Source organism: Saccoglossus kowalevskii, chromosome 7 (genome assembly GCF_978046115.1).
Source record: "Saccoglossus kowalevskii chromosome 7, keSacKowa6.1, whole genome shotgun sequence".
In the NCBI taxonomy this organism is placed as follows: Eukaryota; Metazoa; Hemichordata; class Enteropneusta; family Harrimaniidae; genus Saccoglossus; species Saccoglossus kowalevskii.
Window position 1 is genome coordinate 1138993 of NC_140647.1, and position 15504 is coordinate 1154496.

Here is a 15504-nt window from a genome sequence, read left to right on the forward strand (position 1 = left end):
GAAAATTGTCACTGGGGTTGCTGTCTTATTTCAAAACACTTCTTTAGGTACTTTGCTACAGGGAGTGTTAGACCACTGTTGTTTAGCAAGACTATGAATTGTGTCTTTAGTGACAAATTTTGGTTTTTGCAATTTCAAATAAGACATTTCTATCAGGGGTATAACTTTTGCATGACATCATTAGGTGATACTCATCTTCTACTTGATTCTGATCACAAAGGTTACATAATATATTAGCAAGGGGTATTCCGTTGTGTCTGTCAGTCTCAGTTTTCAAGTTATGGTCACTGAGGCGGAATTATTTAAATTTTCGCGCATCTCAATATTTTGCCGGATAACAAGGTATGTTTCAAAAGCAAAATTGTTTTTTTTAATTCTCTGTATGTTCTTAAGTTATTTATGTTTCATTTTGTTTTGATTGATTGTCGTTTTGTAATTCACTTTTCCAAGTTGATATAAATGATGTTTGTATATTTTTATTAATTTGTCCTAATTGCCTTGCTGTTATAATTTCATTGTATAATTGTCAACCACGTTAGACTGGTTGATGTTAATCAAAAGGGAGTCTACCATTTACTATTAAATTCTTAATATTAATAATTTACTATTAAACTTCTACACCAGGTAACACCAATTAAAACCAACATCGATTTAGAATTACTGTGGCCAATGACATTGAAATTTGCTCTTCCATAAAGCAGCAGTTTCCCTCTTCTAATAATCAAAACTACCCTTGATACCATGGAGAAGTATGTCCATTATTTCACAACAACGACTGTCCCAAGAGATTTTCGTCTTCTCAATTTCTCAAGATAAACGTCCCAGGGTTGTTTTGTTTACTAGAAGGAAATGTCCTTTGACAGCATTTCTTGAATTAATTTCCATTGCACAAAAAAGCAGCAAATACTGTTACTGAAGCACAGAATTGGCATGAATTCCCCCCCCCCCCCGGCCATTCACGCAAACTGCAAATCAAGACTTTTATCACATTCATATTTGTTGACAGCCGATGGATGATGATGGATGTATTGCGACGTATTTTGACCCCCGGATTTTGACCTTGCATTCTTGCCACATTTACTGCCCTTTCATACCCGTTCAATTTCCTTTCATTGTTTCATCCAGATTCCATGATATTTTATATTAAAACCAACCTTTATTTCACAGTCACTCTAGTTTTCACTTTTCTAAAATTATCTTACTGATCAAAAGACTTTTCACTCTCATCATGCAATCTCCCATAGTACTTCCGCAGACACAGGGGCGATGCCAACATATCTAAAAATAACCTCGCTCTCAGGAGCTGAGGAATAAACATACAACGAGTTTGAAAGGCCGACTCTAACAACATACGGATCATCACACTGCTTATTAAAAATGTTATCAATCGTAGTCATGAGATTGTTGCAGTTTTTCGGATGAAAAAGAATTGTAGGAATTTTTGTTTACATGTGTGCCTATTTTAGTGCACATAGCAGACATAATCTACCTATAATTATTTGTTTTTAATATTAGTCAACAGTATGCGGGTTTTCTGGCAAAACAACTAACATTTCACAACAGAAATAAAGTACAAGTTATATGTTTATGATAATAGGAGTCCCCTAGATTGATTGACAGCGTTTGTAGCACATCAGCGATATCACCGCAGCTGGTGATTTTCTGCAGTAATAAGATACAAACAGCTGGACCGAAAGTAGTAGTTATTATTATTAAAAGTAGTAGTTATTATTATTATTATTACATTCATCAACACAATAATAATTACAATACAAATTGATATGACCTTTGCGTATAGGTCTCGTGCTACTAATCAACCAATGACCGTTAAATTTAAATGCCTTGCAAGAACCAATGAAATATTTTTAATATTCTTTTAATATTATGTTGATTTCCCATTTTTGAGCCATGTTTTCAACTTTGTTTATCATTTTCATATAGCAATCTGCTCATAAGTTTATACAATTAAATACAAAGTGGCGCCCTCGAAGTTCATCATCATATTTCTCGCATTCTCTCGTGTGATTTAGCCAAAGTCTGACGAGAGTTGGAATGAATAAAATGGCTGCCACGGATGCTTAAAAATAAGCCAGACCTCAAAATTGTCGATTTTTACCCTTTTTGTTGATCGCTTGATGCTAAATTTGGCAATTCTAACAAAATGTGGGTAAAACCAGAAGAGGTCTTATTGGCAAATGCTCTATGGTGAGTATATTTTTGTTAACTGTCTTTGCCTAGAATTTTCGTCTATGTACATGTATGTGTCCTTTATCACTCGTAAAATTTGCATAAATCTACGATGACTTTATTTCGGTGTATTAATAGGCCTGATTTTATACCTCCGACAGTATTAAGTTAGTCGTATCCAAATGTTAACTTAAGGCTGAACTTATACCTGATCATATTGAATTTTGCGTTAGTTATATTTTCGCCATCGTCGTCGACGTCAGCTTGTATGTATACGTTGTTTGTAAATAAACGAATGTGTGAAGACCATTCATTGGGTGCGTTGGCGGATTTCAATGAATCCTGTTGAATATTCGGCTTGTTATACGGATTGTTTTTGAATACAAATAAATAATTACACATACTAAAATGTATGTATGGCATTTTCTTAAAAAAGCATGAAGTTGATTTAGATTTTTTTATATTTTTCTTGTAGCTCATCTAATACTGGCCTGTGTAATTTAGATTCTTGATTCTTTATATTCACTTGGATTTAATTTGCACTATTTTCACTGAAGGAATGATTCCATGAAAATAAAATCCAGAGAATATACATTTTTTCTTATATTTTACATTCAACTTATTAAAAGTCAGTGGAAGTGAATTACATATATGAAGTACCTGAAAAGTAATTTGAGTGAAAATTAATTCCAGCTAAAATAAAGTATTTTTCAGTACAAAATTCTGAAACAAAAGCTTGGTAGTGGTACTGAAACTGAACAAGTTTACGTTCTTGGTTTTGGACCCTGGGTTCATCACTGGATTATGGCTTTTTCATGAAAGTTTGTAGCTGTGAACTATATGAATTTTCATTATTATCTAAAATGATTATCATTAAATTGCAAAATTTAGTGGTTTACAATATTCTGTTCATTCATTACAACACTGTGGCCATGAATCCAGGGCTAGGTTTTTGACCTTGAAGTTGTGTTTTTTATGGATGGTAAATTGCATGGAAATGATCTCCAAAGTTTCTGATTGTTTCAGATTACCCATGAGTGTTTTTTTATAGTTTAATTATAATTTTTTAAAGTATATTTAGAAAATCAAAATGACAGAAGAAAAAACCGTCGCTGACTGATCACAGCCATAACTTGCATTTGACATTTGACTAGTGCAGCTGTATATCAATTTATAAATAGTTTTAAAAATTTACATCATGGGTTATACAAAATGAATGTTCTGTTTATTAAGTAATTCTTTGAGTGATTTTGTTGATGTGAATATTGATATATAAGGTATAGTATTTATTATCATTATTGTAGGTTAATGTGTAAGCACATCAATACACAAATTGTTAATGACAACAATTTTAACAATGTTGAAAAAACATATCCTGTCACAAGTCATCAATTGTGGAATCATTTTTATGAATTTTTAAGTGTGAAATACACAATGCTTTGAACACCAGTTCTAAGTTAAATTTGTGCAGTATATTTGTACATGAGTTAGTAATGTGAGATGGAATCTCAATAGCATCTTTCTTGTATTCAGGTTGGTCCAAATGACAATGTCATGTTTCCTGCCTTATGAATAATTCTTCCAACTAGTGTAGATGTTCAACTTATTAATAAAAATGTCACCACATCCATGATATGCAGTGTCAATAGGTGATTTTCCGTACAATTGTGAGATCTCGCGAGATGCATGAAAGACGCGCGTCGAACGTCTGCCGCAAAAATCGAACGATTTGATTTTGAACTCGAATTTCCTTATTTCGTAGCTCACACCGACCGGCCGATCTTTGACAGAGGAATATTGCTTCTGAATACCCTTACTTAATCGAAATTGCCTATCATCAAATGTGGACAGCACATTATTAAGCATGGAAATGTCCCCAAAATACTTTTGACTACGACGCTATGACCTTTGTTTGTCCTGTTTTTACGTTCGATTTCACGCATAATGCGTGATTCTCGCAGTGTACGGAAAATGGTCTATTCCTGGTGTCTTTTAGTTAGACATTGCAGCAATTCTTGATAACATTTGTCTTGCCATTATAGGTACCGGTATTTGGTTTTGCTACAGTGCATGTTTCCATTACTGTCACTAGTACATTCCCTTTCAGTGAGTAGCTTGCTCTGGATTTTGATAAAAAAAACAGAGCAGTGGGTCTGAAGTTGTATTTGTACAGTGTTGGGTTTACGCCTGTATTTTTGTCAATACAAATGTACCACTCATACATGAGAATTAAGAGCATTAAACTATAGATATATTTATGCCATCATGGCTGTACATTTATTGTACCTTTTATAAAAGCACAAGAGAGCGGTTATGAAACGAAACAAATGCTCAGTATTTGCGTTGTGGGGTATACATGTGTTGTGCGTTCAATTATGCAAATTTTGAATACACTACTGTTAGTGCCTGGTGGCAAACCAGTTCTGAAAGTGAAAGCGATATTTAACTAACCTTTTTTTTTGAATTTTTCAAAAATAAATTACAATTACACAATGTATAAGGTTATCAATAACAAAATACCGGAATTTGCTTTCTCATACATTGTATGCTTTGACATGCCCCATGATTATTTGGTTTGTGTTTTTTCGAATTCTTGTTAAAAACAAAAAAATCTGATCGCTTTGATACTGTACATACTGTATAGGTACCTCAGGTAGACTTCTCTCAGATTTGTTCATTTTGTGATGATATCTTCAATTCTCTAATTTTGATGAATATTTTTGTTATTTTGTGGAAAAAGTGATATTTCGACTTCTTGTTAGAAACCGCAAGTTCGATTGCTTTGATACTATATATATAGGTACCTCTTGTAGACCTCTCTCAGATTTGTTCTATTTCTAATGATATCTTCAGTTGTGCATTGCTAGCAATGTGCATTGCTAGAAGCGGAGCTATCTCAGCCGAGAGGTCTTTATTTTTATCAGAGTGCTTTCTACGTTGTTAGACGCTGAACATTGTGTTCACCAACATTTTCACAATTTGTATATACTGGTAACAGAGAATTGCTGTTTTTGCCTGCAGGGTAACTGAGAGGGCTAATCCATTCTTTCTGCTTCAAAGAAGGAAAGGGCATGGTGGTGGTGGTCTGACTTCATTGTTAGTTGGTACAATAGATACAGTTTTAGACACCAAGCCACCACCATATAGGATATTACACCAGACACCTAATTCGGAAGTCTTCTGGAGTAAGTACACCTATCCTGCTTGCACATTAACAGTTTATACAGAGAAAAAGACAAATGTGGCATATTACCCTGTATTTACTCATTGATGCCACAAATGTTATTTTGTTATTATGATCAAAAAATAACCACGAAATAATTACCACAAACATATATTTAACCCTTGACACCCAGATACTGATACATACATGTATGTACCTCTTTTTGAAAATGTAACTGTCATATTTGGTATTTGAATACATTTATTGTATTTTCAAGTTAACATTGCAAATCAGTCATTGGTTGCATGAAATTGCTCTTGTGTCTCATTGGCCCTGAGTTCAAATCTTACTTGAACAATAAAAAGCAGCGATATATTTTTGTTTTGGCCATGATCCTTTCTCTGAAAAATTATTGATGAAGCCTTGATCAAGGCCTACAGTAATTGATCTTCTTGATCATCAGATGGCCACACACTGTCATGTACTGGTAATGCCAAATGCTGAATGTGTATTTTGTTGCGTAAATACACTGCATTGTATAGTACATCACACCTGTGTTGTGTTGTGGTGGAATAATTTCAACCTGCTAACGTATTATCTTTAACCATGGCACAATTGCTGCTCTGATCATTCACTAAATATATTCTGTCATCAAGCTTTAATAATGTTTCTTGCTGTTTGTTCTGTTTTATAGCTGTTTCAACATCATTGCACAAGAGAGAAATTCTTCATCACTGGGAATGGTTGGAACAGAATGTAATGCAAATCTTGGGTAAGAAAACTATAAATATGTATTTTATTATGTTACCATAACTACAATATCTACATAATGTACATCCTACACTACATACACTATCATCTTTTATACATGTATCATATCCAATGATAGAGACATCTGTTTAAATGTCAATGATCACAAGTTGCAGTACTGGGGGTATAATTATTAAACTTTTGAATGACAAACTTTTGTCATGTTTCACACAAAACAAACCCACATTCTTTCAAGGAATATTTAATCAAAACATATTGCCTATAATATATTATGTCCATTTGGTTCAAAATTATCACAGAATTTACAGAAATTATGTTGCACCAAGGTTTTGGCTGAAAAATGATTGCATTCACAGGGATAAATGATACCGTAAAAGCATTAATTTTAAGTTGTATTTGATTTTGCTATTTGATATTTGCTACGAACTTTCCAGTGAAAGTACTATTGTAATTTGTGGGTTTAATTTATTGGTTTTTGCTTATTAGCACAAATAGCAAAATTGAAACAAGTTAAAATTATTCAATTTACAATTAATGTTTTCAGATATCGTTAAAATTAATAAACATTATAGTGTATTTTTCATTAAAACTTAAATCATGTTGTTTCAAATTCTCTATCATTGTATTGTGTAGGTGCATTTGAAGATGAAGATGATGCTACTGAGTTTGTTAAATGTAAGATTGAAAGCATAATTGCCAACTCTGTTGCCAAAACAGAAGAACCCAAAGAAGGTAAAATTTCTTGTTTCTTTGTAAATTTATAAACTTTGAGAATTAAAAACATATTTAGACCATATTTATTTTGTTATTGGAAGCTAACATTGGTATTTTAAATTCAGGTGCACAAAGGAACTGAAAATTGTTTGCTTTGTAGACAAATTTTTTTTATAAGCAGGAACACACAGAAAGGAATAGAAAATGGTGTTCAGTTTTCAAAGGTTTTTGTTTTTTATGCAGGATTTATTTTAGACAAATTTTATTTTATGGGCCAATACAAAAAAAAAGTTTGAAGTAAAAATAAGAAAAATCAAAAACTAAGAAATATATAATCACAATCATATCAATTTGAGTTTCAAACGCATGACAATTATTTTGAATTTTATCAAAATCAATATTGTGTCATTTTTCCCATCCATCTCTTATTTACTTCCTCAGATGAAGACACAAGAATATTTAAATCAGCCACACAAAAATGGAGACGTCATTTCAGAATGCCAGAGGAAGAGAAACTTGTAAATTGTAAGTAAATTATCTTGAGTTTAAAACTGAAGTTTCAATCCACCCTGTCATGGTTAAATTAATTAAAAAAGTATTTTCATACATCAGAAATATTGTGAGGGTGATTTCTTTGACTGACAAGTATTGTCTGTCCACAGGTTTTCAAGGACATAAAGTTGTGATCACAGCTATAAACAGTAACTGATGAACAATGGCCAAAATATTTAGGAAAAATGATTGGATATTGCAGCTAATAATATACAATGTACAGATACTATTTTGACCCTTTAGGTGATCAGCAATCTCACCTATACATGCATACACACATATGTAACCTTGCACAAACCTGTTTCTCTATATACATATATGACATCAGTCTATAAACTTTGCTACTGTAACTTTCAGATTATTCATGTAGCTACTGGAAAGGTAAAATGCCTCGCCAGGGATGGATGTATTTGAGTGTCAACCATCTCTGCTTTTATTCATTTCTAATGGGGACAGAAGCTAGGCTAGTCATTAGATGGACTGATATAACTGTAAGTCTTTCTTGAATTTTTTGTGTCGTTAGGGTTGTTATTAACTTTCAAAATATTTACACTTATGTTGGACAAGATGGAGTTATTATTGAATGTACTGTAAATCCTTAATTTTGTGAAAGACAAATTCTTCATAAAATTATCATAGAAAAATGCCTATTTTGTGGTATCTTTATCTTGAATGAAATATCTGGTTCCCATATCTACTCTTCTTCAATAGAGGTATATGTAAACAAACAATAATAAAATTGTGTTTATATCATTCATACAGGATCATTCAAATATGATTTATTATGACCTTATTTCTGTCATTAGAAATGTACATGGAGGGTTCTAAAAAAATACTAGTAGGACATGTTTTTTTATTATTCTACAGAACACATGAGACTGACAATAATAAATAAACAATTTATTTCACAGCATCTAGAGAGAAGCAATAGTATGATATTTCCTGAGAGTATCAAGGTATCCACTCGTGAAAAAGACCACTATTTTGCTATGTTTATTCACCCATATGAGACATTCAATATGATGGAGCAGCTTGCCAATCTGGCAATGAAGCAGTTGTTATCTGAAGAAGGATTTGAAGAAGATAGGAGCCTACCATCAAGGTCTGACATCAGGTACAAATCTCAATCTATACATGTATATGGGGATGATATGTTAACCTTTGTTTTCACTTATCTTGTTTTTGAGCTATATGATGTATATGTATGTATTATGTACACTTTCAGCTGGATATATTGTTATATCATTGACATATACATGAACTTACATGTATATTATTCTTGTAGATCATACTAAATTTACTTTTTCATTTACACCTGGCATTCTGCAGTTATGAAAAGTAAGTTTTGAAAAAAAACACTATATAAATAAATATCATCTGTCCCGGTACGTCCATTAGTTATATCATGCCATTTTGCACTATTGCAAAGGGTATGTACATGTAATGCAAGGCCAAGGGGTATTGTGGTTACCTGTTTGCATGGAGTCATAACTGTTGAAATTCAATACTCATCACTTTGAAATTTGGTGTCTTTGATGGTCATGCATTTGTTGATTTGCATATTAATAAATTATTACAGTGTGATGAAAACATTGTTCCTCTAATTTATCTAATAAATGCCCAACATTTTGAATGTAGGTGTGCATGATGGTATTAAGGTTTTGGTGGTTTGATTGGCATATATTACAGATTAGTGAGAACTTATACTCCAAATTTAACTTAGCAAGAGAGATGTGTACTCATGTTAGCTATATCCAGTTACAGTAGCTGGTACACCACGGTATTCTATTTGAAGTGATTGTCACAAACTCTTTGTAAAACAATGCCCAGGGATTCTTGTTAAAAAATGTGAATTCCAAATATAGATCTATTGGACATTATTTTCAAGTTTCATCAATATTCACCATACTCTTTGCTCTATGCTTCCTATACCCTGCAGTTGAATCTGGAAGTTGTACAATTATAAGGTTATTACAAGGTACAATCAAATAGTGTATGACAATATCAACTGATATGTGCTGGTTGATACTCTCGCTATACTCTCTTTGTGCATACTTTGCGGTATCCTTGTAATATATACTTAGTATTGGCTTTGAACTTGAATGCTATATCATCAGGATTAAACCTCTGCCAAGTGATATTTAAACATCTGATGAAGGAAAATAATTCATTATTGAGTTTGGTTGTTGGTTTGTTTCAGAACAAGGGCACCAAAGAAAATATCATCTTTGAAGAGAGACCTTGATGCAAGAGCAAGAAGTGAAACCTACAGGTATGTATTATTTTATTTTTGCTGTGTTATCTGCTTTTACTGATTTGTTATATGTAAGCAAAGATATAATTCACTGGATTTTATTATTGTCCAGTGAAAATAAATGAATTGCATATGTAACTAAGATACTCAAAATGTAACATAAAAAAAAAGATTTTTGAATTATGGCTGTGTCACTTCTGCGCAGTATGGTACTAAGATTCCGCTGTCTATATACATTTAAAGCCCTTCAAGACAGTTTGAACTGAATTCAAATTTTGCATTACTGAGCATGTTACTGCACATATACACAATGAATGCATTATGGGAGATAATCTCTCATTGTATATACTGGAAAACTATTATCCCCTTGGAAACTTACTAAATGTTTTCACAATATTATGATTCGTTTTGATAATATTATATGACTTTTTGTTCATGTCGCCAAAAAAAATTTTGAGATATGAAGAAATAATATCACTATAGAAACCACTGTGAAAACCATTTTCTATGACATTTTGGACTCCTGTTATTGACTGTATCTAAAAATAATTTTCAGTCTTCTGATTGCATAAACCCATAATAATGAAAGTTAGATGAATATGACATATAATCTATATTTTCGACTTGAACTTCCTTCTCATTACTACATGTACTTGTATGATTGTTCCAATGTTTACCTGAAAGTACCAGTATCCAGTCACAGAATATGGACAGAGATAGAATAATTGCTTGCCTGTGTTATATTTATAATTATATAGCAGGCACTTTGACACTATGGATGACCATTTGTATCCCCGCCTTTTAAATACCAAATCTAATTACAGTGGTTATTAATAAATGGTTGCATATTTGCTCTATTAGAAGTGAATCTCAAACAGAAGTAGAGAAATAAGTGGGTTTCATATTAAAATATGATTGCAGACACACCTCTGTCATTTACTAACCTTTTCACCACCAGACTTTTTCGCCCACATTTATCTGCACTTTTTTTCATAATTATATTCCTCAATATTTTTAGAAATGAACCCTAATTTTGGTGCAAACAGACAAAATTGAAGTCAATTTACAGCTTTTAGTCCAAAAATTTGGCTATTTTTGTCCCCATCTTCTGAAGAAACGTGCAGAATATAAACAGGACTATTTTGTTTCATTCTATAGGTCTGTATTTAGATTGCCATGTACTGAAAAGTTATACGTTGTTTCATTCTATAAGTCTGTGTTTAGATTGCCATGTACTGAAAAGTTATACGTTGTTTCATTCTATAGGTCTGTGTTTAGATTGCCATGTACTGAAAAGTTATACGTTGTTTCATTCTATAGGTCTGTGTTTAGATTGCCATGTACTGAAAAGTTATACGTTGTTTCATTCTATAAGTCTGTGTTTAGATTGCCATGTACTGAAAAATTATACGTTGTTTCATTCTATAGGTCTGTGTTTAGATTGCCATGTACTGAAAAGTTATACGTTGTTTCATTCTATAGATCTGTGTTTAGATTGCCATGTACTGAAAAATTATACATTGTTTCATTCTATAGGTCTGTGTTTAGATTGCCATGTACTGAAAAGTTATACCTTGTTTCATTCAATAGATCTGTGTTTAGATTGCCATGTACTGAAAAATTATACATTGTTTCATTCTATAGGTCTGTGTTTAGATTGCCATGTACTGAAAAGTTATACCTTGTTTCATTCTATAAGTCTGTGTTTAGATTGCCATGTACTGAAAAGTTATACGTTGTTTCATTCTATAAGTCTGTGTTTAGATTGCCATGTACTGAAAAGTTATACGTTGTTTCATTCTATAGGTCTGTGTTTAGATTGCCATGTACTGAAAAGTTATACCTTGTTTCATTCTATAGGTCTGTGTGAAGATTGCCATGTACTGAAAAGTTATACCTTGTTTCATTCTATAGGTCTGTGTTAAGATTGCCATGTACTGAACAGTTATACGTTGTTTCATTCAATAGATCTGTGTTTAGATTGCCATGTACTGAAAAGTTATACGTTGTTTCATTCTATAAGTCTGTGTTTAGATTGCCATGTACTGAAAAGTTATACCTTGTTTCATTCTATAGATCTGTGTTTAGATTGCCATGTACTGAAAAGTTATACGTTGTTTAATTCTATAGGTCTGTGTTTAGATTGCCATGTACTGAAAAGTTATACATTGTTTCATTCTATAGATCTGTGTTTAGATTGCCATGTACTGAAAAGTTATACGTTGTTTCATTCTATAAGTCTGTGTTTAGATTACCATGTACTGAAAAGTTATACGTTGTTTCATTCAATAGATCTGTGTTTAGATTGCCATGTACTGAAAAGTTATACGTTGTTTCATTCTATAGATCTGTGTTAAGATTGCCATGTACTGAGAAGTTATACGTTGTTTCATTCTATAAGTCTGTGTTTAGATTGCCATGTACTGAAAAGTTATACGTTGTTTCATTCTATAAGTCTGTGTTTAGATTGCCATGTACTGAAAAGTTATATGTTGTTTCATTCTATAAATCTGTGTTTAGATTGCCATGTACTGAAAAGTTATACGTTGTTTCATTCTATAGATCTGTGTTTAGATTGCCATGTACTGAAAAGTTATACGTTGTTTCATTCTATAAGTCTGTGTTTAGATTGCCATGTACTGAAAAGTTGTACGTTGTTTCATTCTATAGATCTGTGTTTAGATTGCCATGTACTGAAAAGTTATACGTTGTTTCATTCTATAAGTCTGTTTTTAGATTGCCATGTACTGAAAAGTTATATGTTGTTTCATTCAATAGATCTGTGTTTAGATTGCCATGTACTGAAAAATTATACGTTGTTTCATTCTATAGGTCTGTGTTTAGATTGCCATGTACTGAAAAGTTATACCTTGTTTCACTCTATAGATCTGTGTTTAGATTGCCATGTACTGAAAAGTTATACATTGTTTCATTCAATAGATCTGTGTTTAGATTGCCATGTACTAAAAAGTTATACGTTGTTTCATTCAATAGATCTGTGTGAAGATTGCCATGTCCTGAAAAGTTATATGTTGTTTCATTCTATAAATCTGTGTTTAGATTGCCATGTACTGAAAAGTTGTACGTTGTTTCATTCTATAGATCTGTGTTTAGATTGCCATGTACTGAGAAGTTATACGTTGTTTCATTCTATAAGTCTGTGTTTAGATTGCCATGTACTGAAAAGTTATACGTTGTTTCATTCTATAAGTCTGTGTTTAGATTGCTATGTACTGAAAAGTTGTACGTTGTTTCATTCTATAGATCTGTGTTTAGATTGCCATGTACTGAGAAGTTATACGTTGTTTCATTCTATAAGTCTGTGTTTAGATTGCCATGTACTGAAAAGTTATACGTTGTTTCATTCTATAGATCTGTGTTTAGATTGCCATGTACTGAAAAGTTATACGTTGTTTCATTCTATAAGTCTGTGTTTAGATTGCCATGTACTGAAAAGTTGTACGTTGTTTCATTCTATAGATCTGTGTTTAGATTGCCATGTACTGAAAAGTTATACGTTGTTTCATTCTATAAGTCTGTTTTTAGATTGCCATGTACTGAAAAGTTATATGTTGTTTCATTCAATAGATCTGTGTTTAGATTGCCATGTACTGAAAAATTATACGTTGTTTCATTCTATAGGTCTGTGTTTAGATTGCCATGTACTGAAAAGTTATACCTTGTTTCACTCTATAGATCTGTGTTTAGATTGCCATGTACTGAAAAGTTATACATTGTTTCATTCAATAGATCTGTGTTTAGATTGCCATGTACTAAAAAGTTATACGTTGTTTCATTCAATAGATCTGTGTGAAGATTGCCATGTCCTGAAAAGTTATATGTTGCTTCATTCTATAAATCTGTGTTTAGATTGCCATGTACTGAAAAGTTGTACGTTGTTTCATTCTATAGATCTGTGTTTAGATTGCCATGTACTGAGAAGTTATACGTTGTTTCATTCTATAAGTCTGTGTTTAGATTGCCATGTACTGAAAAGTTATACGTTGTTTCATTCTATAAGTCTGTGTTTAGATTGCTATGTACTGAAAAGTTGTACGTTGTTTCATTCTATAGATCTGTGTTTAGATTGCCATGTACTGAGAAGTTATACGTTGTTTCATTCTATAAGTCTGTGTTTAGATTGCCATGTACTGAAAAGTTATACGTTGTTTCATTCTATAAGTCTGTGTTTAGATTGCCATGTACTGAAAAGTTGTACGTTGTTTCATTCTATAGATCTGTGTTTAGATTGCCATGTACTGAAAAGTTATACGTTGTTTCATTCTATAAGTCTGTGTTTAGATTGCCATGTACTGAAAAGTTATACGTTGTTTCATTCTATAAGTCTGTGTTTAGATTGCCATGTACTGAAAAGTTGTACGTTGTTTCATTCTATAGATCTGTGTTTAGATTGCCATGTACTGAAAAGTTGTACGTTGTTTCATTCTATAGATCTGTGTTTAGATTGCCATGTACTGAAAAGTTATACGTTGTTTCATTCTATAAGTCTGTTTTTAGATTGCCATGTCCTGAAAAGTTATACGTTGTTTCATTCAATAGATTTGTGTTTAGATTGCCATGTACTGAAAAATTATACGTTGTTTCATTCTATAGGTCTGTGTTTAGATTGCCATGTACTGAAAAGTTATACCTTGTTTCACTCTATAGATCTGTGTTTAGATTGCCATGTACTGAAAAGTTATACATTGTTTCATTCAATAGATCTGTGTTTAGATTGCCATGTACTGAAAAGTTATACGTTGTTTCATTCTATAGGTCTGTGTTTAGATTGCCATGTACTGAAAAGTTATACGTTGTTTCATTCTATAGATCTGTGTTTAGATTGCCATGTACTGAAAAGTTATACGTTGTTTCATTCTATAAGTCTGTGTTTAGATTGCCATGTACTGAAAAGTTGTACGTTGTTTCATTCTATAGATCTGTGTTAAGATTGCCATGTACTGAAAAGTTATATGTTGTTTCATTCTATAGGTCTGTGTTAAGATTGCCATGTACTGAAAAGTTATACGTTGTTTCATTCTATAAGTCTGTGTTTAGATTGCCATGTACTGAAAAGTTATACGTTGTTTCATTCAATAGATCTGTGTTTAGATTGCCATGTACTGAAAAGTTATACGTTGTTTCATTCTGTAAGTCTGTGTTTAGATTGCCATGTACTGAAAAGTTATACGTTGTTTCATTCTATAGGTCTGTGTTAAGATTGCCATGTACTGAGAAGTTATACGTTGTTTCATTCTATAGGTCTGTGTTAAGATTGCCATGTACTGAAAAGTTATACCTTGTTTCATTCTATAGGTCTGTGTTTAGATTGCCATGTACTGAAAAGTTATACGTTGTTTCATTCTATAAGTCTGTGTTTAGATTGCCATGTACTGAAAAGTTATACCTTGTTTCATTCTATAGGTCTGTGTTTAGATTGCCATGTACTGAAAAGTTATACGTTGTTTCATTCTATAGGTCTGTGTTTAGATTGCCATGTACTGAAAAGTTGGATGGAGACACTGACTGCACACTATGGACTCCGTATAATAAATCTTATGTCAATGGTCGTCTTTTTATGTCTAGTAATTACATATGCTTTGCTAGCAGGGTGAGTAGATTACTGTACCAACTTGTTCAATCTTTACCATGACACATTGGACTACCTTTGGGCCCACTGTACCTTCCCCACATAATGTGTTGTTTTTAGTGCCCTTGAAGTACAATCGGATGGTGGTACTATTGCTGGTATAGAGGTTGTATTGGTGATGAAAATATTGTTACATTCTATTATAATATATGTATAGATGTACATGTATGTTGGATTTGAATAACACAGAATGTTTGGGGGCAGTCAAGCAAA

The 15504-nt window shown here is 32.3% G+C and overlaps 1 protein-coding gene across 2 annotated transcripts in view; it reads left to right on the forward strand.

Annotated features, from left to right (window-relative positions):
• Positions 1 to 2034: 2034 nt before the first annotated feature.
• LOC100372701 (TBC1 domain family member 9-like) overlaps positions 2035 to 15504 on the forward strand; it is a 63464-nt gene continuing 49994 nt past the window's right edge. For both annotated transcript variants that reach the window (XM_085500963.1, XM_085500964.1), the window contains exons 1-9: positions 2035 to 2205; positions 5209 to 5372; positions 6045 to 6122; positions 6755 to 6853; positions 7277 to 7360; positions 7745 to 7878; positions 8299 to 8501; positions 9588 to 9659; positions 15120 to 15252. In XM_085500963.1, coding sequence (XP_085357089.1) covers positions 2162 to 2205; positions 5209 to 5372; positions 6045 to 6122; positions 6755 to 6853; positions 7277 to 7360; positions 7745 to 7878; positions 8299 to 8501; positions 9588 to 9659; positions 15120 to 15252 — 1011 coding nt within the window. In that variant the 5' untranslated portion in view covers positions 2035 to 2161. The remainder of the gene's footprint in view (positions 2206 to 5208; positions 5373 to 6044; positions 6123 to 6754; positions 6854 to 7276; positions 7361 to 7744; positions 7879 to 8298; positions 8502 to 9587; positions 9660 to 15119; positions 15253 to 15504) is intronic.